Source organism: Erithacus rubecula (assembly GCF_903797595.1).
Source record: "Erithacus rubecula genome assembly, chromosome: 6".
Taxonomy (NCBI): Eukaryota; Metazoa; Chordata; class Aves; order Passeriformes; family Muscicapidae; genus Erithacus; species Erithacus rubecula.
The window spans coordinates 46,191,912-46,214,817 of NC_136688.1; the positions used below are offsets into that span (position 1 = coordinate 46,191,912).

The window sequence follows — 22,906 nt, forward strand, 5'->3', positions numbered from 1 at the left end:
CCACCTTCGTCATTCTGATATGTCAGTAAAATAACTTCTAAAAAATTTTAGCAATCAAAAAAATATTACTTTCCTTTTGTTCTGGCACTGTCTTTTAGAATGTATTGGTCACCTGAGATTTGGCTGTATCTCTCTGACTCAGCGCTAATTTGGCAATAGTATTACTGCAGTCATGCTCTGCTTTAGCATCACTGCCAGGTCTGAGGAGAGGGGAGCTCTGCTCTTTATCACTTCCATCTCTGCCTGTTTTCCCTGCACAGCTCTTGGAAGGACAGCTGCATGATACTGGCCTTGGGTCCTGAGCCCTCAACAAAGGGTACATCTATCAAGGGAGACTCTCCAATGGCCTTTTACTGCCAGCTCATTCCAGTTTTACAGCACCAAGCCTCACTTAGCAAGTAGCTGAGTCCTTGAACTTGTGAAGGACTTTCTGGATCATAACAAAAATCTTGGTTTTTTAAAGTATTTTAAATCAGTATTTTTAAGGAGGAAAGAGGATATAGATGATGGACAACGCCTATGCTTCCATAGTATGTTGTATCACATTTTAAATTATATTTGAGTTCATTTATGTTACAACATAACAGAATTAAACTTTCATATTTTATGTTTCATGGTAGTTTCTATGTGCTCAGCTTTGAAGTATTCCTGGTATCTGCATCATCAAAGCATTGCAGCATCATCTAAGGAGCAGCCCAAATCCTTAATGAAGAGCAGCCTTTTCAAATAAGCACTCACATTTACTGTGAAAATAAGCATACACAATTACAGCAAGTGCACAGTAGTAATCAGGAGAGACCACCCAAACACATCTGTACTAAGTATGTAGGAGTCTCACAGTCTGACTTGAAGAAGTTTAGAAGGGCTTTTATTGAACTGCCTGGTCTGATTCCACATCAGGGTCTCCAGTTCCCTCATTTCTGAGAAGCAGTTGTGAAGGCCTATCAGCACTATCTGGAACTTGGTGTTATTCAACAAAATGCAGATTGCCAGCAGAGGGGGAGCTGATGGGGCTGAGTGATGAAGGGACATTTTCCTACTCCTCTGTTGCCTCTGGCTCCGTTTGTCCCAGCACACAGAGCAGTTCTGGGGAGCATCAGCCTGGAGACATTCATGTTCTTACACTTTCAGCTCAATTTCAGACACATGCCACCATATGATTCTTCCAAAGAAGTGCTAAGCATGTGTTTTGGGGTTAGCACAGGCCAAGGGACTTATTTCCAGTAAGTAGATGGGATAACTTGCAGGGTCAGAGTTAAGCAATGTGGATATGACCTGTGATTAGCCAGTTGACCTCATGGCTAGAGAACAGATCTTAGAGCACTTTATTTACCAGAATAGATGCAAACTCTAGAGATAGGATTAATCTAAATGTTTGTTTTTTCCCCTTCCAGGTATTCATATGCTATTCCTTTTGAACATCCACTTGCAAGGGACTTCTATTTACAAGAAACACAAGATTAAATCTATAATGCAATGCTAGCAGAAGTTTCTGGATATCTAGCCAACTAAAACAATCTCCTATGCTTCCACATAGGATATTTGTGTAGAGTTGGTTACATCAATGGCCAGCTCAAAGAAGCCAACAATGTGAATGTCCTAAAGGAGAGTATGGAATAAGACTTGGCCTCCAAAGGAAGTGCCCAGGCCTGGTCTAAAGTGACTGACTATCCCAGTGTGTAATTTCCAGCTATGCCATCCTTCTACTGGAAACACTACCAATGTCAGAAACCAACCTGTAGTTTGCAGAGAATTCATTTGGATTTATCCACTCAAATTTTATTTGCTTACAGTGTTTTAACTGATTCTCTCAGCTGGATAACTACCTTGCTTTTCAATGATGACACTAATCATTAAAAGGCTGATTTATCAAATTCTTCACAGTTCACTAATAGGTAGTGGTTTTTCTATGGAAAGATGAAACAACAAGGATGTTCCTAAGAATGACCGCACTCTTTCCTGATTATTTTGGAAAAAGAAAAATTTTAGTAACTGTTGGGATATAATTTTAATGACAATGGACAATAATTCCAAAAAATGCAATTCAAATCAATAAGACCAGCCACTGACCAGTCATTGTTCAGTTGGGTCTACAATTTTTCCCATGAATAGGATGCTCTGAGTATACTGATCAACAATCAACAGCAAGAATGGATGATTGAATTTAACAACGGGAGGAACAGAGTGAGGAAGAAAATCTGTGCTGCTGACTGCTGCAGCATCTGTGCCATTCTCATGAATCTTCAGCAGGGCCTTGTGAGTAGCCTACAATAAAATACAGCAAGAATTAATGGATGTGGAAGATGTGGTGTGAAAATAATTCAAATTAATACAAAGTTAATTCAACTACTGCCTTTCTCAAGAGTTGTTGGTAAGCCAGGAACCAGGACGAAGGGTGCTACAGCCCACTGTGGGGTTTTTAGCAATGTTGTCTCAATAAGCAAATATTTATAGAGTGTTCCTCACCACAGGTATATCAATGCAGACCTTAACAACTGCACACCTTGTGAAATTAATTGAAAGCAAAAGAGCCAAGCAAATTCACCAGGAATGTCAGATTCAAAAGGCAAAGAAATGGGGCCCAAAACTTCTCTGTAAGTATTCCTAATAGCACAAACATTCAAGTTTAGCCAGGTAGAAAGTCAATCTTGATACAATTTTTTTTTTGTTAAATTATTGTTCAGCATTTTTAATCTTTTCTTTTACTAACCCCAAAGTGTTAGAAAATTAGAGGTTGCTGTTTTCAGCTGTAAAATGCTACTTTTTATCTTCACATTATTTTCAGTAAATGGAATGTTTTTCTCAGGTCTGGTACATTTTACATTAGCACTCAACAAAACCTTCAATGGTAACAGCAGTTTCTAAATCCTTTAAAATTATAGAATACATGTTAGAAAAAGACCACTTTATTGGTGGATATGCTGATGCAAGACATGCACAGCACAGTTACCCATAAGCACTTCTTTTACATGCAAAAAATAAGCTGTGTTAATTTCCTGGTTAAATGTTAAACCCACCCTCCATCTACCCTCCAACATTGCTTGTCAGACAAAGGAAAATATCCTTATCTCCAGATATTGGAGAAATCTGAGGGGGTTTAAAGGGACATTTTCAGATAAATTTTCTTTTTCAGAGTATCAGCACTAGCAATAATTCAAATTTCACAGGTGAGTTCAGGGTAAAGCAATTGGCTGTTAAGGAACCCATAGATGGTTGTTTCTGCTGATAAACTTACTTTTGAAACCTTCATATCAGGGTTTCCTGTGATTCCAGATAGATCAGCCCGTTCAGAAAACACATCAGTTACACCCATATTCATTAAGATCCTCTTTAAGTCATAGGTGCCTGAAATTGAGAGTTTTGGAATATGCAACTCCATCCTCCTGTCAATTCAAAAGTAAATTATGGGAGTTATTACAATCAGAGCAGGCCTTGGACTGAAAATTCCTAACTTGATGGTGTTTCTTCTGTCCTAAAATGCTGGTCTTGTCATCTAAAAAACATGGCAAGGAAAAGAAGATAGGAAGATGCTGGTCTGGAGAATTAGAGAGTATGGAAGGAGGAAGACATGAGTTCATGTGTCTTGTATGATTCTGTAATACAGTCACTTTATGAGCCAGTAAACAGTAGTGCTGACAGCACTTTTGGGACAAAGTTTGCATTGTTTTTCTAACCTTGAAGGTTCTGTTTTTGGAATTCACACCCCATTCCCTCAGAGGGGTCTGACTGCTATGTCACAGACCACTCAAAATATTTTGCTTGAGACAAAGAAAATGGAGACACTTAGCATCAACTAAAAATGTATGGGGAAAAAGGAATTAAATTTCCCACTGCAGAGATCTCTTCTCTCATCACAAGTCAATGCTGATTCTAATTTTTGCTGAAAGGATCAAATAATTTGGTCTGATCCTTTTTACTTATTTTATTGTTTAAACCTCTGATCAAAAATACAAACTGTAAAACCTGACCATATCATTTAGACTTTGGATTCTGATCACCTTGAATCATCAAATCAAAATTTTATATTTACCATCTTCGAAGAGATCTTTCCCATTTAGCAACAGTGTCTTTTGTCAGGGCATGTTCCAACTGTTTAATTTTCCCTTTATTGGGCAGAATAAACATTGCTGCAACATCTCCCTTGTAAGGAATCTGCACCACCTTGCATGACAGCCTCCTGTCAGAGTGTGCTTTATAGAATCCATCTCGAACCATCATCTCCACTTCAACTGAGGTCTTTGCATTCACATGGAAATAGTCCTTGCGAGTCCCCTCAATACTGAAAGGATTTTCCCAGTAGGCTTAAAAACAAAAGAGAAAAATGGAATTGAATATGTATTTCAACAAGGATACATTAATATAGTCCAGACTAATGTGCAATAAATAAAACCATATCTGAAGATTTACACTTATACTTGAGGATGAAAAGTATTTCAAGTTTATTAAATATCTTGTTCTCTGTAACAACTAAATATCACAGGTTAAATTCTGTATGGACTTGTACACTATATTTCTAATTCAGATAAATGCTGTAACTTCATCATATTACCTTATGTTCTATTTGAAGCAAATGGAAACAGAATTCTGGGATTTTCTGTCTGCTTTCAGAATACTGCTTGTAAGGCAAGTTTCAGAGCAGATGTCTGACATTTAAAAGGTAGCATGTTATGCTCCTCACGTGGTTTTTCTATGTTTTTCATTTTGTAGTGCTAAGGAAAAGCTTACATGCCAGAGAAACACAAACTTTTGGACCTGAACATAACTTCATTGTGGTAAATGGAATAGGGCCTCAAGGTCTTTAGTCTTCAAAATGGTTTGCTCTTGAGGTTTATTCAATTAAATTTTCTATGCTATTTTATTTTGTAATAAAAGAGGTCATTCACTAAACAAATAGACAGGAATTACGGCTTGCCCTTCTGTAAGTATGTTTTGCTGTTGTTTTCCTTTTTTTTTTTTAATGTTGAATAGAAATAGCCTAATTTGAAAAATAAATAATGGGATGTAAACTCCATAGTATTCTGCTTATTTTACAAGATTAAGCCTCCTCCCTTGCCCTCCAGGAAAGAAATATTCTCTGGTATGGTAGTCAGGCTAGGGAACCTGAGATTAGGTCAACCAAATTTTAAAAATATTTGTAATACAATATTTATTTCATTTTGCTGAAAGTTCATAACTTCAAAATATTTTCCAAATATTCATTTCTGAGGGGAAAATTCCATGTCCTGCATGCTGTTACAAATGAACACCCAATAAGAAGTTAATAATTTCCAAAGCAATACATTCAAATACCTCTTGGGATATGTGTGATATGATGACAGGGTGTAAAACATTTGGGCTCCAACTCCAGAGGTACCTATCCCGTTACTAGTCCTGGACTGTAAGTAAATTAAAGTTTTTGGCAATTTTTGTTGATCATCATCTTCAGAATTTAGTTTCCGTCTTCACAGATACAATGTGAAAACATTTTAATTTTTGAAATAATAAGTAGATGAAGTCTGACAGGATAATTTAACAATGCATGAATCTGTTGTGCCCTGGCAATTCCTGAACCTGAATCTTGCAAGTAAGTGAACTTTTGTGCTTAGAAGTTTAAATATATGTTAGAAAAATTTTGATGTGGAAGAGGTTTCAGAGTTGAACACTTTCAATTTTTTTTCATAATAGTCTCATCTAAACACATTCATTTAAAAATTATTCAGAAATAACTTGGTGTATTTGTTTTACTTTAGGTGAAACACCACTAATGGAGATCTAAGTAGTATCTCTGTGACTTACCTTTGAAATAAATATAGTTAACAATTACCATCAGAGTGTTCGGATCAAGGTCCTCAAGTATTTGGTTTATATTCCCACGGGTTTTATTCTTTACATAATCATTGATCTCTTTTCTAGCTTCAGTGGAATTCTGGAAGCTAGTGGAGACAGCTTTTCCTCTGTAGAGATTTTTGATGTCCTTCAGGAAGGTTTTCATTGGCTTGAGGCGTTTGTCCATGAAGAGTGTGCTGCCCATGCTCAGCTGCACCTGGCTCCCAGGGCGGCTCAGCAGGAGCAGGAGCTGACTGAAGCCACCATGGATCTCCTGCTCCTGGATGCTGCTGAGGTTAAAGGACAGTCCTTCCAGCACCTGGGCCTGGCTGCTGCCTCGGGAGCCCAGGGCCAGGAGGGCAAAGGCAGCAGAGATGCTGACTGGGGAGAAGAAAACGTTCTTTGGGGGGTCTTGAGCGGCTGCTTGCCTGTAAAACTGAAAGGCAAAGTCTGTGTTGCTTGGGACTATCCTTTGGCAGGACTCAAGAGGATCTCCCTGGTGGGAATGCAGCTCCTGGGGGTCAGTTGTCTCGTGCTGGTCAGTGTGGTGATCAGTCTGAGCCAGACTGTGGACACTGAGGTGAAGCACAGCCACCAGCAGGCACAGGGGGAGCATGGCCTTCGTCATTCTTCACAGATACTGTGTGCACAAAGAGCAAAAGGTCTTGGATGATGGAGGATGCCTGTATTGATATCTCATCTTTTATTTCTGCATGCTACTGCCTTCAAGTGGAAATCACTGTTATCTCCTGACCTCCTCCTTTGCTTTTTTAAATCCTTCTGAGTTTACCTGTAATTTCTATCCATTCCTGCCTACTTCACTTCTACTTCAGCTACAAAAGTTCCTTGTTAATGGGGAAAGAAACATGTGAGTATTAAAGAAAAATGAGTACAAGCAAGAGAAGAAATGAAAAGGTGCCTTTTTTAAATGGCAAAACAACACATTAGAAGCATTCTAGTTAGTTATTTTGTAATTATCTTTTAAGACCTACGATTATTGTTATTAGGATTTCAATTAGGTTTTTGTTAAATTACAGGGCTACACTGCTATAGCAAAGGAAAATAATATGAGATTGCAGAATTCAAAAGTGCTAATTTCTTTTATTCCTGGCTCATTTTACCATACAAAGTGGTTAATCATAAGAGCTGGTAAAATTTTTCTGCTTCAATACTTGAGTAAATTAGAATGTGCTTGTCTGTTTTAAATGGCCACTCATGTGTCACTTGTCTTCCAGATGGGCTCCTTCTTGTGCGTATCCCACATCTGGCTAGGGGAAGGTGAGACCATTAGTGTGAACTTGACCTCTCCTGTCTTTCCAAGCTTCATTTCAGCAGGAAAGTATCCTCTTGTAAGGTAAATATGCCTAAGGCCAGAGTAGTGCTCAGCAGCAAGATTAGATCAGGGCATCTTGGATATTTGTACTGACTGTGACCCCTTCTTGTTTACTTTCTCTTTTAACAGTTACACCAAGAACATGCTGGGATGATTTGTGGTATTTAAGATGCTCAACCTGTCAGAAAACAACTAAGAGCTATTCCCATTAAAAAATATGGTACCAGTGAGTAGAAAAGCTCAAAATAACCCTCACCTAATGTCCTACTTGAAACAGAAGAGCTTCAGGCAGGAGATCAAAAGCTGTCTGCTTGCCCCCAGTCAATGGTAAAGGCACTCAAAGACAGGGGTTCAGCAGAACAGATGAGATATTTATTGGAATTTTCTCCACCCTGGGACAGCACTCTGACCTCTAAGGTGTGGGTGAAAAGGAACCAGCTTGTATTTCTGCAGCTTTGCTCTGGGTGATCTGGGTAAACTGGAATTTACAGAGGACATTGGCATTTGTGAATTCTGTCTGGGCCATCTTAGTGTAAGCAAGACATTTACTCATTCACTTCAGTTTTGGTTATTTGAGTGTAAGTTTAGGGAAAATTAGTAATGATTAAAAAATATTGTCAGTTGAGAAGTAAGAATACCTCTGTTATTGAATCGTATTTGTTCTAGATGTTTTTGAGCTATTTAGGATGAATATTCAGAGCAGAGTTATACTCTGTCAAGCTGTTATAATGAATCCCCAGAATTTGCTATGCAATATTTCTTGAAATTTACTTCAGCTGTCATTTGAGTACTTAGAAACTAGGTTTCACCCTTGAAAGCAGAGGTGCTTTACGACTCACTTAGCTAAATACTACACAGCTGGGTCAAAACCATTAAGATAAAGATAACTGGGTACTTACTTTACATTCAGAAGGCTCTTGCTCTGAATGGGCTGTGCTGTTTCTTGCTGCTTTACTCAAACTGCTGTTTTCCTCTGTTAAACATTACATGGCTTCAGATGCATGTTATCTGGAAGCACAAAGCTGAATGCTGATGAAGCCAGTGTTCTTCGACCTTGTATGCATGTGTCCACATGTCTTCACTCCAAACAGAACAAAGACCACAGGGCCCAGGCTGGTCAGTAGAGTACAGTGTTACATCCCAAAGAGTATGCAACTCCTAAGCAAATATTTATTGGAAATGGCATTTTGGTGTCAAGAACAACTGCCCTGCCCTATGTGCTACCTGAGATGAATGTAACTGTTTGTCTGGAGGCACAATTTTGTCCAGCACTAAGCTGTGAAGTCCAGGGTGAGGGAGCTACCAGGAGCAACACCTAAGGCATACTACCAAGCTTATTGGACTCCACTTATGTGTCAACATCTCATCTTTTATTTCTATGTAGTAGAAACCCCACTGGTTGCTACTCAGAAGCCATTGAGTCCTCTTGGCCTCATAAACAAAGAGAGTCTTGTAAGAATGGTGAATTTTTGATCTGTGGCAATTTACTGAATGGTCTCCTCACAATCAAATTATTCTTTCTGTATTCTGTTAAGGACAATCTAGCCTATCAAGAAAAATACTTAATGTAGATTCAGCACTTGAAAAAGCTATATAAAATATGTGCCATGACTGCAAGTGCCCAAAGACAGTACTAAACCACGTATACTGTAATGTATATGAACAGCAACCTAGTCTCAAATATATCAAACAACAGCAAATGATGGAAGAGAATAACCCAGAAATATTAACCAGTAATAAATCAAGGCAGTCTCACCCTTCTTATAAAGATGTATTTCCCAGGAATCTTCCAAAGGAAGATGAAGGTAAGTTCTGTGAAGCAGGTTTACCATATTCAGGAATGGATGAGCTGTCCAGGTGTATGGTTTGATCAGCCAACCACAATCCCCTTGATACTGTAGAACCAAGGAGCTGTCTGTGTAAAACTGTGTAAGCACAGCAGCCCCAGCCCCAGCTGTGCTGCTTTCAGGGAACATTCTTCACCTGCTGGGACTCATGGTCTTGGTCATGCAATAGGTTCCCTGCATGGTATTTACAGACTCAACACTTTTTTTCTTTCTTTTGTTTTCTTGGGTTTTTTTTTGTTTTAATTTCAGAATACAGCTTAACTCTGCATGTTTTCCTCAGATATAGCCAAAGTTTGCTGTTAAGTGTTTTGATTTTGAATTAGTACTTTTTCTTATTAGAATACTAATTGCAGCTGTCCCTTGGAATACTTGTGAAGGTCAGATGAGGCTTGATGGAATAGCCTGTTTTCTCCTTTTGCCAGACACAAAAACTCTGCACTTAAATGAGTGTATAATCCAGAATGCCCAATGGCACAAGTGCAGTCTTCCAGGGAAAAAAGGAGAGGTGCTCGTGGTGGTCCAAGGCAGTCAGGCTGTTGGTGGTTCTGGGCACTTCTTTAGTCATAGAGGTGAGCAGTGTTAAATATTTACACTTCTGTGAAACATTACATGGATTAAAAAAAAACCAAACAAACGCCTGTCTGAGGACACAGATAAATGCTGATGTAGCCACGCAGAGAAGGTAGAAGTCAGTGCTTGCTGGGCCAGCTGGCTTTAATGTTTCTTGCCCCCAAACATGCATAATGGCCATCTGCAAACACACACTGAGGAGGAGAGTTCCGTGGCCATGAGCAGCTGCACTAACAGATACCCCCCTAGCTTAGTGCCTCTAGTGACACGAGTGCTAAGGCACCTCCTGGAGTGTGCTAAGGGGCTTTAGATTTTTGTCCAAGCAGCTTGGGCAGCTGCTTCAACATGGTACTCAGAAAAGCAGATCAGAAGAGGTAATTAACATGTAACTTGGTTTTTTTCCCCACAAATGAACTTGGCAGCAGTTCGGAATTGTTCTACATTCAGAGGCTCTCTTTGAGCTTTGGTTTGGTCACAGCAGAGGAGGAACCTTGGTCAGTGGACTCCACTCCTCCTCCAGAGACCATCTAGTCCAGCCCTTTGCACCAAACACCAGGTTTCTCAGGTACATGTCTCCAAGCACAGGTATTTTACAACCTCTTTGGACCTCATATTCCAGCACTTAACCACTGCATGGTAAAAGCATGTTCCTTGTAAGAACTGTCTGCATTCAAACAGTTCTGTCCTCTGAACTGCAGTGTCTTCCAGCTCCAGCATCAGACATGTCTTTGCCATGATCCAGAACTTCTGGGCTGTCATTTCACAGAGAAGCCATTGCATTTTCTCAGCTGGACCTTGCTTAGCATTAATTGAGAGAAAACTTCCATGGATCTTCTGCTCTTGCGTTTATCTCAGGGGAGGTCTTTGTGAAGCCAAATCCACAGGGATACTTTACCCCCCCCCCACCTTACCCCAGGAGGGCCTCACAAAAAGACTCAAAGGAGAAAATTAAATGTTCTTGTCACCTGCTATTGCCTAGATCTGCCAAAAAAAAGCCAAAATGTAAAATAAGCATTGCTGGTGCTGCCTACCTTCATTAGAGTCAGGTTTTGACTACACTACTGCTTTCCAGGAAAAGTAGGAAATTTACAGCTCTCGAGAGTTACTCTTTTGTGGAATCATCAATTAATTTATGGGATTGAAACCAAATCACACAGTAGATTTTATTTGCTGGCTGTCATTTACAAGATAGTGAGGAAGGGAATTAACATCTGAGTGAGAAAGCATAACAAAAATTCCCCACCACTACACAGAAAGCCATCAATATTTGTTACAGAGGTTAATTTTATGCTAGTTCAGATCTATGAACTCAAAGATCAGAGTGAAAATAATAATAAAAAAATATTTTAGCTAATATGTTTGAAGTAATTTCTAAAGAAAGATTGGAACACCCAAAAAATCCACAGAGTGCCAAAAATAATTGCTCATTCTTCCCACAAAAATGAGTTACAAGGCTTAGATCTCAGTGGTCAGTTCAGTGGTGCCAGGCTCCGTGAATACTGAAGTTTTTTGAGAGGCTGTTTTCCCCTTAAATTTCTCTTGACCTTTCATCATCTTCCCCCACCCAAATTCCACCTCCATCCAAAGCAGACATGTCACATCCAGCTGGAGTGCCTTGGAAAGAAAATGGAGCTGGGCATCATGGGGATCAAGTGAAGAACATTTTGAGAATCAATGTCAGTAAAAAAAAATAGATAAACGGATTTGGCTTTTAGATATAGAAATGGAAGATATATCTGACTGTTCTTACTGCCTCTGAACTAACTTGCTTTTTCAATTTTGCTGTGTTGAATTAAAGAAAGATGTAGATATCTGTAGTGCCTTCATCTGCACAGCAATACAAGTATAGAAAAAAGGACACCTTTTAAAGAAATAAGAATTAAAACTGTGTGTTTACCCAACTGTGTTTTTTTGACTCCTGACTCCTCTTTTTTAAATTTCTTTTTTTGTAAAGAAAGTGACTTATTTCTTTAAGGAACCCCCATGTTATACTACGCCAAAACTGGCCAAAAAGTGAGTCATCTCAGATTGGAATGGGTCTGAGTTTCATTTATGATTCATAGCAGTGTATGGAATGAGTTGGAGCCTGAACTAAAGGCTGGGTTTAACCTTACCACACCAGATGTACAGAATCAAGGAGACAGAGGGAGGAGTCTTTGAGCAGATAATAGCAGATATTACCAGCAGTTAGAACAGATATAAATGCCTCAGGAAAGAAACTGCTGCAGTGCTCTGCAAATGCTACATGGCTTGGTGCAGAGAGAGCCCCTGTACTCCCAAAATAAGGAAGAAGGACAAGAAGTGCTTGTGTCACATCAACTGTCAGCTCCTACACATGATCTTGCCTCGGGGGAAAAGTTCAGGAAGCCAGTGCCAAAGTTCAAGGAAATTAAAAGCTTAAAGCCTTATATATGCTCTGAAGTACATAAAAGACAATGCAAATGAATGTGTCACAAAATGACACTTCACATCAGCCCCTGCACACTTTGTGCAGGTAGCAGCCCTTTCTCCAGTGGAAGCATCTGGGCATCCTGCAAGCTGCCACCTGTACTGACATCTCCTTCCTTACAGTCCCATCGGGTGGAAGCACCAGGCTCCTCAGGGATGTCTCAGCTGACACTGGTTTTGGCTCTGAGGCAGGAGCCCACCTTTACAGCAGAGACCTAGAGCACTTAGCACTTACCTGGGCTGATCCTGGCAGCCTGCAGTGCCCTCCCTGCACGCCCTGCCCACACTGAGTGCTGCACCACATCCAATGTGACATGTCCTGGTCACACACTGCCAGAGCCATTTATATCTCCTGTGGATGCCCTGGAAACCTCCCCTGCTCACCAGACTGGCTCACAGGAGCTTGTGGGCTCTGGGCTGCTGCTCAGGTGTCCCTGAGCACAGGAGATTCTGCTGCTGGTAACTCATTCTGATATACCAGGAGTATGCAGGGGGCATTTGAGGTTACCAAAGCTCTTTGAAGGTTGTGGAAGAGCACTACTTTGAGGCATATATCTATCACAGGGATTTCCTGAGCCTAGAGGCTATTGTGATTAGCAGGTGATGGATGCTGGCTATGAGGATCTTGGCCATGGCAACTTCATAGCCACCAAGTTTGTGATGGCAATAAAAACCACATTTTCAGCCCTGATTAATCACCAAGTTCTTCACTTCATATTTCCCAGGAATATCTGTTAATTGCTAATTGTGTGACAATTACTAGACTATCAGAAAACAAAATTAAATACATGATATCATAGAATCATAGAATGGTTTGGGTTAGAAGGGACCTTGAAGATCATCTAGTTCCCAGCCCCTGCCATGGGCAAGGACAATTTCCACTACACCAGGTTTTCTCAGGGCCCCATCCAGCCAGGCCATTGACACTACCAGGGGTGGGGCGTCCATCACTTCTCTGAGCAGCCTATTTCAGTGACTTATTGTCCCAGTCTGGGGTTTCTCCTTGGCCCCAAGATCACCCCAGAGGGACATGAGGGTGGTTCAAACCCTGGTTTTCTCTGAAGCAGCAGAAGAGAGATTGCTCTTTTTCCAAGGATTGTTTATTGTTTCATATCTCAGGGACGTTTTGCCTGGCCAGCAGCGGTCTGCTCAGCCTGGCATCCATGGTGGAATCTGCCTGGTGAAGGCAGGGTTTATCTTATATTGTTTGCACTACGTATTACATGTTTACAAAATTTTACCAATACAATACAGTTTTATTAAATGGTCCAGCCCTGACTCCATCCAATCCAAGAGTGCCAACATGTCACCCAACATGGATGACAGGGAGAAGAAGGAGGAAATGGTGTCCACCCCCCAAATTCTCCATCTTGGCCACGTGTCCCTTATCATAAACATTCCCAAAAGTCTATTTATCTATGTTCCAACAATCTAATTTACACTTCACTAATTTTGGCGACCTGTTTCTATTCTCTTTGTGCTGACAACTTCCCCCAGGGGTTAGAATTTAGCACCTGTGGCACCAGGGCCTCACTCAGAGGTCTTTGAGAACCTCGCCAGGTGGGTTTTGAGACCCCCAAGGAGGCCAGGGGTATGGCCTGGGCTCCCACAACTTATCACCTTCACAGTAAAAAATTCCATCTTAATATCCAATCTAACCTACTCTCCATTTGAAGTGATTTTCCCTTGTCGTGCTACTCTAGGGCCTTGTAAAAAGTCCCTCTCCATCTTTCCTGCATCATCTCTTCAGGTGCTGCAAGGCTGCAATTAGGTAACCCAAAGCCTTCTCTTCTCCAGGCTGAACAATTCCAATTCTCTCAGCATTTTCTCATAGGAGAGGTGTTCCATCCTTATTTTGTGCATTTTACAGAGTATTAGTTGGTCTTTACAGAAGAATATGTAATTTCTTTACAGCCCATGACATTTAAGATTGTTGCTTCTGCTATGTGCTTTTAATTTCTCCCTAGCTGGTTCTGTACAACACTGGGAACAATGACAGACCTGTGCACTGGCACTAAGCACTGACTGTTGGAAATATGTAATTTTCTTTTATACCTCAAGCATACTATTTCTCTCTCTGGCCCCACAACAATATAGAGTTTCCCGCTTTTGCTTGTTCCTTCTTTTATGGTCTTTAACACTGCTCAAAATTGCCTCTTGGCTTTTCTCCAATGTCTGTTGAACTTCACATAATTTGTACATAACTCTTAAATCCATCTCCACCATGGTTTAGCCTGGGTTTCTGAGTTCTTCATTTACATTTTCAGTCTTTGTTTAGAAACTTGTAGTTCCTAAATATGGCAACAAATACAGTTTACTGCTATTTCCACACTGCTTGTTTTCCTTTTTCTCCTTATTGCAGAGGGCTGCTCAGTGTGTGCTGTTCCAAAGTTTCTGCCATGTTGGCAATTCTTTTTCTGTGGCTGTTAACCTGAAAGAGAAGATGCTTTCAGCCTCTACAGAGACTACTTTGATCCATACCATCCCAGATTTCCCTCAGGGTCTGCACAGGCAGTGCTGAGGCTGCAGGTCATTTGTGTTCATGGTTGCAAGCACTCCCACATCACATCTGGGTGTGGACACCAGAGCAGGCTGCATTAGAGATGTCCTTTGCACTTTGTCCCTCATGTGGCTCCTCACACCAGCTCCAGCCTCCAGCAATGCCCCTGCATTGGCCCTCACAGCTCTTGCATGCAAAAGCAGCAGCAGCTCTTGACTAGCTCCGATTAAAACCCTTCCCTGGTTACTCTGAGGTTCCTTGGCCATAATACTCACAGCCAGAGAGCCAACCAAGAAACAAAAACCCATGAAAGAACAAGCAAAAAAGCAGCAAACAAAAAAAAAAAAAAAAAAAAAAAGGAAACACCATTCTGAGCAAACCATGACTGCAGAGGGTTTGTGACAACCTTAATGATGACATTTTTGGTTGTGCAATTCTTCTGTGCTCGTTATTTAATACACAAATTTGCTGCACATTTGCAGTGAGGGGCATGTTTTTGCCAAAATAGAAAGAAAACCGAGACAAGACGTGTATGGTTTCTACACCCATCTAAAGATGTTTCCTTATCAAGATGGTTTCTGGTCATCCAGTTCTTAAATCAGTTTCATTTTTCTCTATCCACTTTCAAATGAGTTAAGAGGCAGGTTACTTCTCAAAGTGAGATGTGTTTGGCAAAATAGCATTTAAATATTTTTTTCCTACTCACAAACAGAGACTATTGATCTGAGGTCCATGAGGAACAACAAACATATTTCTTGATATTTGCCTACAGAGTTATTTGTCATTGCAAATCTGGACTTTGACAATTCATCCTGAGTTACCCCTGAGATTTTGCAAGAAGTTTTAAATGATCTTCTGTAAAATAAAAGTGTCTGTACTGCACCAAGACCAAGTCCCTATGTTTAGAGGCATGAAGCCAACTACTTGTTACTGGATATGGAACATACTAAATACAGTTATGAGTAAGAAACTTTTGTCATTGATTTATGTGATTTTGAGGAGGACAAGATTCAAGTGTTACCTGTCTGCAGATAGACATGGAATGTTTTTTCTATTGCTTATTGGTATTCTTATGCTACAATTTACTCATATTGATGACACTGATTTAACATGAAAGAAAATAAAGATCCACAAACAAGAAGAACCCCCATAAAATTGTGTTTTAGAAATATTCACCACAGTTTTATTACATTCTTCACAGACATCTTAAGACACTAGGATGTAAAATATTTATATTTTTTCCACCTGTTTGAGATATTCTGTAAAAAGAGATTTAATCCATACAAGCTTTCTTTGGATTTCCGTATTTTAATAAGATGTGCTGAAGATGTTGATTTAAAAACTAAAGCAAAAGATAATAAGATAATTTAAAACTTTAAAATAAGTAAAGGTATGTTTCTCTCATAACCATGCAACTATCTAGTGTAGTTGGATTCAAGGAACCTTAAGAAAAGGTACAAATATCAATTCCCAGTCTGTTTTTACTCTATAACAGTAATCCACTGCTAAGATTTAGAAAAGTTACTTCTGAAATGTTTCCTGCAATTTTATGTGTGCTTATGATAGCTTAAATCAATTTAACAGTCCCTAGGAAAACTCTGCTGTTCCTACTGAGGAAATGCAATCTTTCTGAAGTTATAATTTTTATTCCTTCTTTTTTCAACCCAATCTGTCAAGTCTTGCTGGAAAGTGCATACCAAAGGCAGCATCCTTAGAAACAAGAAATGACAGTGACAACAAATCTATGAAAATAAAACTGATGCTATGTCATGGACTATTCCATCAAGCTTTTATCTCAAGGCATTAGCAACAATCATTATCTTAGTAGGATAAAACAGAAGTATTTTTTCTGCCATGGATTCCTTCCTCAGTAGAATTAAAATTATCTGTACAGCAAAAGCAGCTTCTTGTCTCCATGTGGAGGGTTTCTGCTGAGGAGACAGAGGAAGGCAGGCTCAAACAGCTGCACTCATCAGCCCTTTACATTGCTGTGTCCTCCAAAGTCTCAGTCACTGATCCTGCAGTTTCATGCCATACTTGGTTACAAAACCCAAAGAAGTTAATGAAAATTCACCCTGATATTAAAGAAATCTGCATCTAAGAGTAGTTATCAAGGGTTAAACAGACAGGACTTACAACTTGCACCTCCTTTTTCCCATTTCTCCTTCCACATGCACACCCTGTGACTGTACAGCAATACCTATATTAACTGGAGACTTTGAACCAACTGAATACCCCACAGGAGCATGTCAGAAAGGGCTTCTTACAAAACTGGTGAAGAGTGACTTGTATTTCATTAACACTATGTGCTATATTCAGGTGTAGGCTTGGGAAATCCTAGTGACTTTTGGACAAGGAAAAAGTAGTTTTTGTGTTTTAAGGGATTAATAAGGTTTGTAAGGAAAAGGGTTGAAAGATGAGCACTAGCACAGAGTGGTATGCATACATCAGTGTTTCACTGGATCACAGGAATTAGCCAGTGGTGTGCGTGAGTTTTGCCAATCAGTCATTTTTCTGAGGGTTTACAATTTTCCCAATGAAGAGGACAGTGTGGGTGAACTTGTCCAGAATCATCAGGAGAAATGGCCTGTTGAATCTGACTCGAGGTGGGCGAGGAAAATCCCCAGATCTCCAGGTGACCTCCTTCACCGTGGCCCCGGCGGCCTCAGTGCCATTCTCGTGAACGCTCAGCGTGGCTCTGTGGATCACCTGCAAGGAGCACAGCAAACAGCCTCCAGCTGACAGCCCAGCAACAGGAGAGCAGCCTGCACCCTCTTCACTTTGGCCAGCCAAGGGGGCCCTGCCTGGGGCCAGACTGAGCAGCAGCAGCTTCTGGGAAGGTCATCACCCATTGCTCCCGTTCCCATTGCAGCACCAGCAGCCATCACACCCCTCGAGCCATCCTCCTCCCTGCCTCTGCAGAGAGGAGCCCTCAAACTGCAGGCAGCCAAAGAGCGCTCAAGATGACTGATGACAAGAAACTCTGGAAGCAAAGAAACCTGGTAATTTAGCTGAGACTCAATTTTGTCTTTGGCAACTTCATGTATTATTGTGAATTTACCCTGTCATCTATCTGAAAAAAATAACTTTTTGAGAACACTGAAAGGGCAGGAATAAAATACTTTGCCCTTTGTAGGAAGAATTAGAGGAAATTTTACCAAAGCTAATGCACTACATTTAGATAATTTTGTTTAGTAGCCAAAAGAACATTTAATTATATGTGTGTTTTCATCCTTGTCCTCCAACCATGCCTTTCTAACCCCTTGCAAGCATGTTTGGCTTCAGGTTTATAAAAGAGAGGGCTTTCTTTGCCCCCAGACTGGCAGCTATTGATGTCTGAGTGATGTTTCAGAGAGACTGGGATAAGCTTTTCATGGGATATTAATGTCAGGTTCCTGGGAACAGGCAAATCCTGTGGTTGCTTTCACATGCTGACTTACTTTTGAAACCATCAGTCCGGGCTCCTCAGCAATCCCTGAGAGATCAGCTTGTTCAGTAAACAGATTGACCATACCCATCTGTTCAACTATATTTTTCACATCATAGGTACCAGAAATAGAAAATTTTGGAATGTGCAGATGTATTTTTCTGTAACAAACAACACAAATAGGGACAAATCATCATCTAGCCAACACTCTTCACAGGCTTCAGTATACTGACACTTCACATTTGTTTTTCTAAATGTTTGCAGCCTTCTCTCAGGGTTCAGATAGCACTTCTGATCAGGTTAGCTACTTAATGTGGAGGGTTGGAACAGAGTAGGTCTGTGCTAGTTCTTGCCTCTGCTTTGGGGTTCAAGGAGTGGGGTAGAAGACACAGCTATACCAACTCAGTGGCAAACAGAGCTACTGCTGCCAGGTAGGAGGGCTTTTTCAAAAGATTGTAGCTAGCTGACCTAAGGCTGTTCAAATACACAACAGAGTATTTGTGTGCCATCACAGATATAGCTGTAGTAATAGTGAATTAATCCACTTTTGCACAGAATGCCCTCAACACCCAACAGCTACTCCATTGTAGCTTCCCAATGCTTGTATGAAGCAAGGGACTGTTTGCCTCATCATGGTGCTAAGTAACCTTTGGTAGAACCAGGTGCTTAACCCAAGATGAATCCCAAGTTCAATGACCTATTTGTTCACTAGCCATAGCTCTTTTTCATTTTCAGTTTCCAACTAAGATAAGGGAAGTCCATCACAGAGGAACCAGTAAGTGTATAGAGTTCAGTCAAATAAACTGTCTTTTAATGTTCTGTCTTGGTGAGATAGACACTACTAATCTGTAACATGATCACCTCTCACCTTTGCAAAAAAATACTTACCTGTCTTGGAGGGACTTCTCCCATTTAGTTACAGTTTTTTTCAAGAGGGCATCTTCTACCTGCTGCATCTTCCCTTCATCAGGCAAAACAAATAATGCTGCGACATTTCCATTGTAAGGTATCTGAACCAGCCAGCAGGACAGCTCTTCATCAAAGTAATTTCTGTAGTAACCCTTTCGATACATCATGTCAACTTTTACAGATGTTTTCTGATCCACAAAAAAATCCTCCTGTGTTGTCTGTGCTGTACTGAAGGGTTTCTCCCAATGGGCTTATGACAAGAAGAAAATTCATTCAGTGGAATATAAAGAGGAACAGTCACGGTGAATAAAACAGGACCTAGTCTTACAGCCTTTCTTTTGTTAGAGTAAATATCCTTTTCATGTTACTGCATCCTCTGGTGTATCTCATTTTTAGGTGCTTAAAGGAAATTACGGACAGATGATACTGAAAACACTATATTTCACTACAGCATGAGTCTTGATCACATGACAAAGTTAATCAAACTCAATAAAGATATGTGTTTTAAAATACCATTAAAGAAGGTGAGGACATATTTCTACTGTCAATAAATATACAGGGGTTTATAGCAATACTTTCCAGATACTGAACATTATTTCTGCTAATTAAAATATTTAAATTTTTTCTCTTTTCATTCTCTGTAATAACCATTAGCTTTGCACCCTTTGTTACATCTTACCTTTAAAGAAGACATAGTTAACGAGAACCATTGCAGTCAGAGGATCAAGATTTTCCACTAGTTTAACAATTTTCCCATTTGTCTTTTCCTCAATGTAACCATTGATCTGACTCTCAGCACCAACAGAGTTGTTAAAGTCAGTAGAAAGCACTTCAGATTCATAAAAGCTTTTGACATCATCCAAGAACTTCTGTAGAGGTTTTAGTGTCTCTTCTATAAAAAGGGCACTGCCCAGGGTCAGCTGGAGCTCACTGTCTGAACGGTTCAGGCTGTGGAGGAGTTGGCAAAAACCTTCATGTATTTCCTGCTTCTGAGTCTTTTTCAGGTTAAAGGCAAGCCCTTCCAAAATCTGTGTCAGCGTCACAGCCTTGGCACCAAGTGCCAGCATTGCAAAGGAGGCAGAGATACTTATGGGCGAAAAGAAAATATTTTTGTCCATTGCTTCAGATGCGACCAGCTTGTAAAAGGAAAATGCAAAGTCAGCATTGCTGAAAACTACTTTGACAAAGGTTTTGTTCTTAAGTGGAGAAGCTTCTTCCCACTGAGGACCATGTTCTGGAAAATATGTCCCTTTAGCATCACCCTGCTTTTTATGGTAGCGAGGACGCTGACACAGGGCAACAGTATGCAAACCAACCAGCAATAAACACAAGGAGAAAGTGGGCTTCATTTTGCTCTCAGCTGTTTCTGGAAAATAAATAGATATGCAAAACACATCATGGAAATGAATTCGTTTGTACTGTGTCCTCCAGTCTAGTGAACCAAGGCTTTCAGAACACACCTGTTCTCCAAAGCCCCACACACTTATAATTCACATTTCTGATGCAAGCCAGTGTTCCCTGGAAAGAATACACCCCCTGATTCACTATTTACATATATATATAGTCTCATTCTCTTTCAAAAGAGGTAATTTAAAACTTATATTAACTTTAATATTTGCACATTCTTTTAAAATTTGTAAATAACTCGGAGCTTATGATCTTTTCCCCAGAGTAACTGGCATGAGTTGGTTTTGTTCTCAATACTGCAGGAAGGTCACTGCAGCTTTGTTAATCTTCCTCAATTCATCAAATAGTTAGAGAATTTAATCTGTTTTAAACAAAAATGTGATATAAACGTAGATCATACTATCTAGAACCAAAATTACAAAATACTCTTACAGTTTCTTCAAAGGTGAAAGACTAGATTTCTGGTCTTTGTGGTATAAAATTCTATAGGCATTTCTACTGTTTCCAAACCAAATTTTTACTTTAGTATGAGAAGTATCTTCTTTAGTATCGGTTCTTTCTGGCTTTTGAAGTGTATTGATTTTTTTCATAAGATGTCTATTCCCTATTCACATGCACCACACCCAGGCAACAACTTCCCCCCAAATGAAGTGTGAGATCCAAGGGAAAACTAAAAGGGTACTTACATTGATAGGGTCTGGTCTTGTCTGCTTGTTCTCTTCAGTACCATTAAACACAGATAATCAGATCACTTTGTTAATCATTAATTAGTTCAAATAAAAGTTGCCTGTGAGGATGCACAGCAAGCAGTAATGACATTGAATATTTTGGACATTTGTCCAACCCAGAGAAATGCTAGCAGTGCTGGGGAATGGGGCTACAGACAAGAGGGAATGGAGCAGAGACTGCATCTCTGCTGCTTCCATGCTTGTGGATAGACAGGAGAAACCTGCTGCTGTGGGTGTTTGGCAAGAGAGCCACAGCACAGCCACAGCCACAGGCACAGCCACAGGCACAGGCACAGCCACAGGCACAGGCACAGGCACAGGCACAGCCACAGCCACAGCCATACCTGTCATGGCTGGCTCTGTCTGACCAGCACCACTCACAGTGATCACAGCATCCCTGCCACAATGTCCTCTTCAATTCGTCCTGGGGCACTGCTGGAGCCATAACCTCTCTCTGGCAGGATTTCAAAATGGGTTTGGATTTAGAAAATCCTTCTGCCTTACTGTATACCTCAGTCACAACCTTCAACACCTTGTTTAATGGTTCTGGGGATTTTCCTATGCAGAGCAGACTCTGTGTGATTGGTGAACAGTCTAAGTTTCTTAGGAGAATAACGTGACATTATCACTCTAGTGAGACATTGACAATCAATAAAGCTTTTAGTCATTGCTGTTGGCCATCACCTGTGACTAAGTATTTGGGAAACTGGGGAAGAGCTTTCACCTGGCTTTGTAGAAAATACGCAACAAAGGCAATGCTGGAAAGGGAGCTGGACTTTCTTCCCCTCAATCCCAAATCAAGGTTCTTGTCTGTGGTTGTTTAATATGGCTGCATAGTCAAGCAGCAAAACAGGACAGGACAGACCCTTCTTATTTTGAATTCAGCAGTGTTAATCACTCTGCAAACAAACCTAGGGGCTGGAACACCTGATCACTTGATCTGGTTCCAAGACCCTCAAACCATTCTACCTGAGACCATCAGACACCAAGTCACTTGGTTCATATACAGGCTTGAAGAGGTTGACAAGAAAGTGAGGGGAAAGGCAATTCACAGCTCTCCTTCTGGGGATCTTCTGCTTAAAAATCAAGTAAAATATAAAATTACTTATGTGATATGTATAGAAAATGGTGTGTGAATAACTGTATGTGTTTTTATCTATCTGTGAAAGACATGTATGTGAATGCACCCACCTTTAAGTATTCACAGTAGTGGAAAAAGATCATCTAGTAAGTGTGATGTGTTAGTGTAATAATACATGCACAAGTCTGGCAGACAGGAAACTTGGGCTGCCCTCTGAGAACAATTAAAATAGAAGAAGAAGCAAAGAACCTAGGAATTGTTTCTGAATGTGATAAATTATTGATGAAGAGGTGAAAGTGTTATTAATTCTAGTCATAGCAGTAGTTCTGCTAAAGAGAATCATTGCCTTTGTTAAATTTGAACAGAACCTGTGACAATAATAATTTATATGATATGACTGGAACTGAAAGAAAGAAGAAATGCTATCTCAAATTACTTGTGATACTTTGGTAATGTATAGATAAATATATCATATGATATATGATAATATAAAAATAATATAGAAATATAAATAATAGCCCCAAAAATTTTATGAACTTTGAAGAATCACACATTTGGTAGATTTTATATAATTTGTTTTAAACCTTTTTCTTTTTCTAAAAGCTAGTAAAAATGAGAGTGTTCTTTTCCATACTGATATGAAGCAATATAAAGGGGCATTTTCTTTTCTGATGACAGATTGTCTGAGAGAGTTAATGTCTCTCAGCCTTATTATTTGTAGCCTAATCAACTTAATTGTCTTACTTTTATTTATTTTATAATTTCATTTACATCTGAAAGTGATCCTCAGGTTTAAAATATTTTTATATCGCTTAATATTAGAATGGAAAATAATCCAAATCTCACTTGTT

At 39.9% G+C, this 22,906-nt stretch overlaps 1 protein-coding gene and 1 long non-coding RNA gene across 2 annotated transcripts; one reads left to right on the forward strand and one right to left on the reverse strand.

Annotated features, from left to right (window-relative positions):
- Positions 1-1,595: 1,595 nt before the first annotated feature.
- LOC306803552 (uncharacterized protein) lies at positions 1,596-21,069 on the reverse strand. Its single transcript, XM_079309100.1, has 10 exons — positions 20,933-21,069; positions 19,519-20,205; positions 18,819-19,089; positions 17,944-18,091; positions 17,008-17,212; positions 15,788-15,845; positions 5,776-6,434; positions 4,031-4,301; positions 3,236-3,383; positions 1,596-2,265 (listed from the first exon to the last, which is right to left on the reverse strand). Exons 2-10 carry the CDS (start codon positions 20,186-20,188, stop codon positions 2,074-2,076), a joined length of 2,622 nt encoding a protein of 873 aa, XP_079165226.1. The 5' UTR covers positions 20,189-20,205; positions 20,933-21,069; the 3' UTR covers positions 1,596-2,073.
- LOC306804103 lies at positions 8,834-16,625 on the forward strand. The gene is made up of 2 exons (XR_013774800.1): positions 8,834-12,991; positions 13,632-16,625. It is a non-coding gene; the product is annotated as an uncharacterized lncRNA (long non-coding RNA).
- Positions 21,070-22,906: the final 1,837 nt, after the last annotated feature.

What these genes read in the sequence shown, in the direction of transcription:
- LOC306803552 (XM_079309100.1), bottom strand. Translation starts at nt 20,188, where the DNA reads ATGAAGCCCACTTTCTCCTTGTGTTTATTGCTGGTTGGTTTGCATACT. An exon ending in CCGGACTGATGGTTTCAAAA is followed by an intron (nt 17,213 to 17,943) that starts GTAAGTCAGCAT and finishes TGCTCCTTGCAG; the next exon opens with GTGATCCACAGAGCCACGCT. An exon ending in GAAAGATCTCTTCGAAGATG is followed by an intron (nt 3,384 to 4,030) that starts GTAAATATAAAA and finishes TTGAATTGACAG; the next exon opens with GAGGATGGAGTTGCATATTC.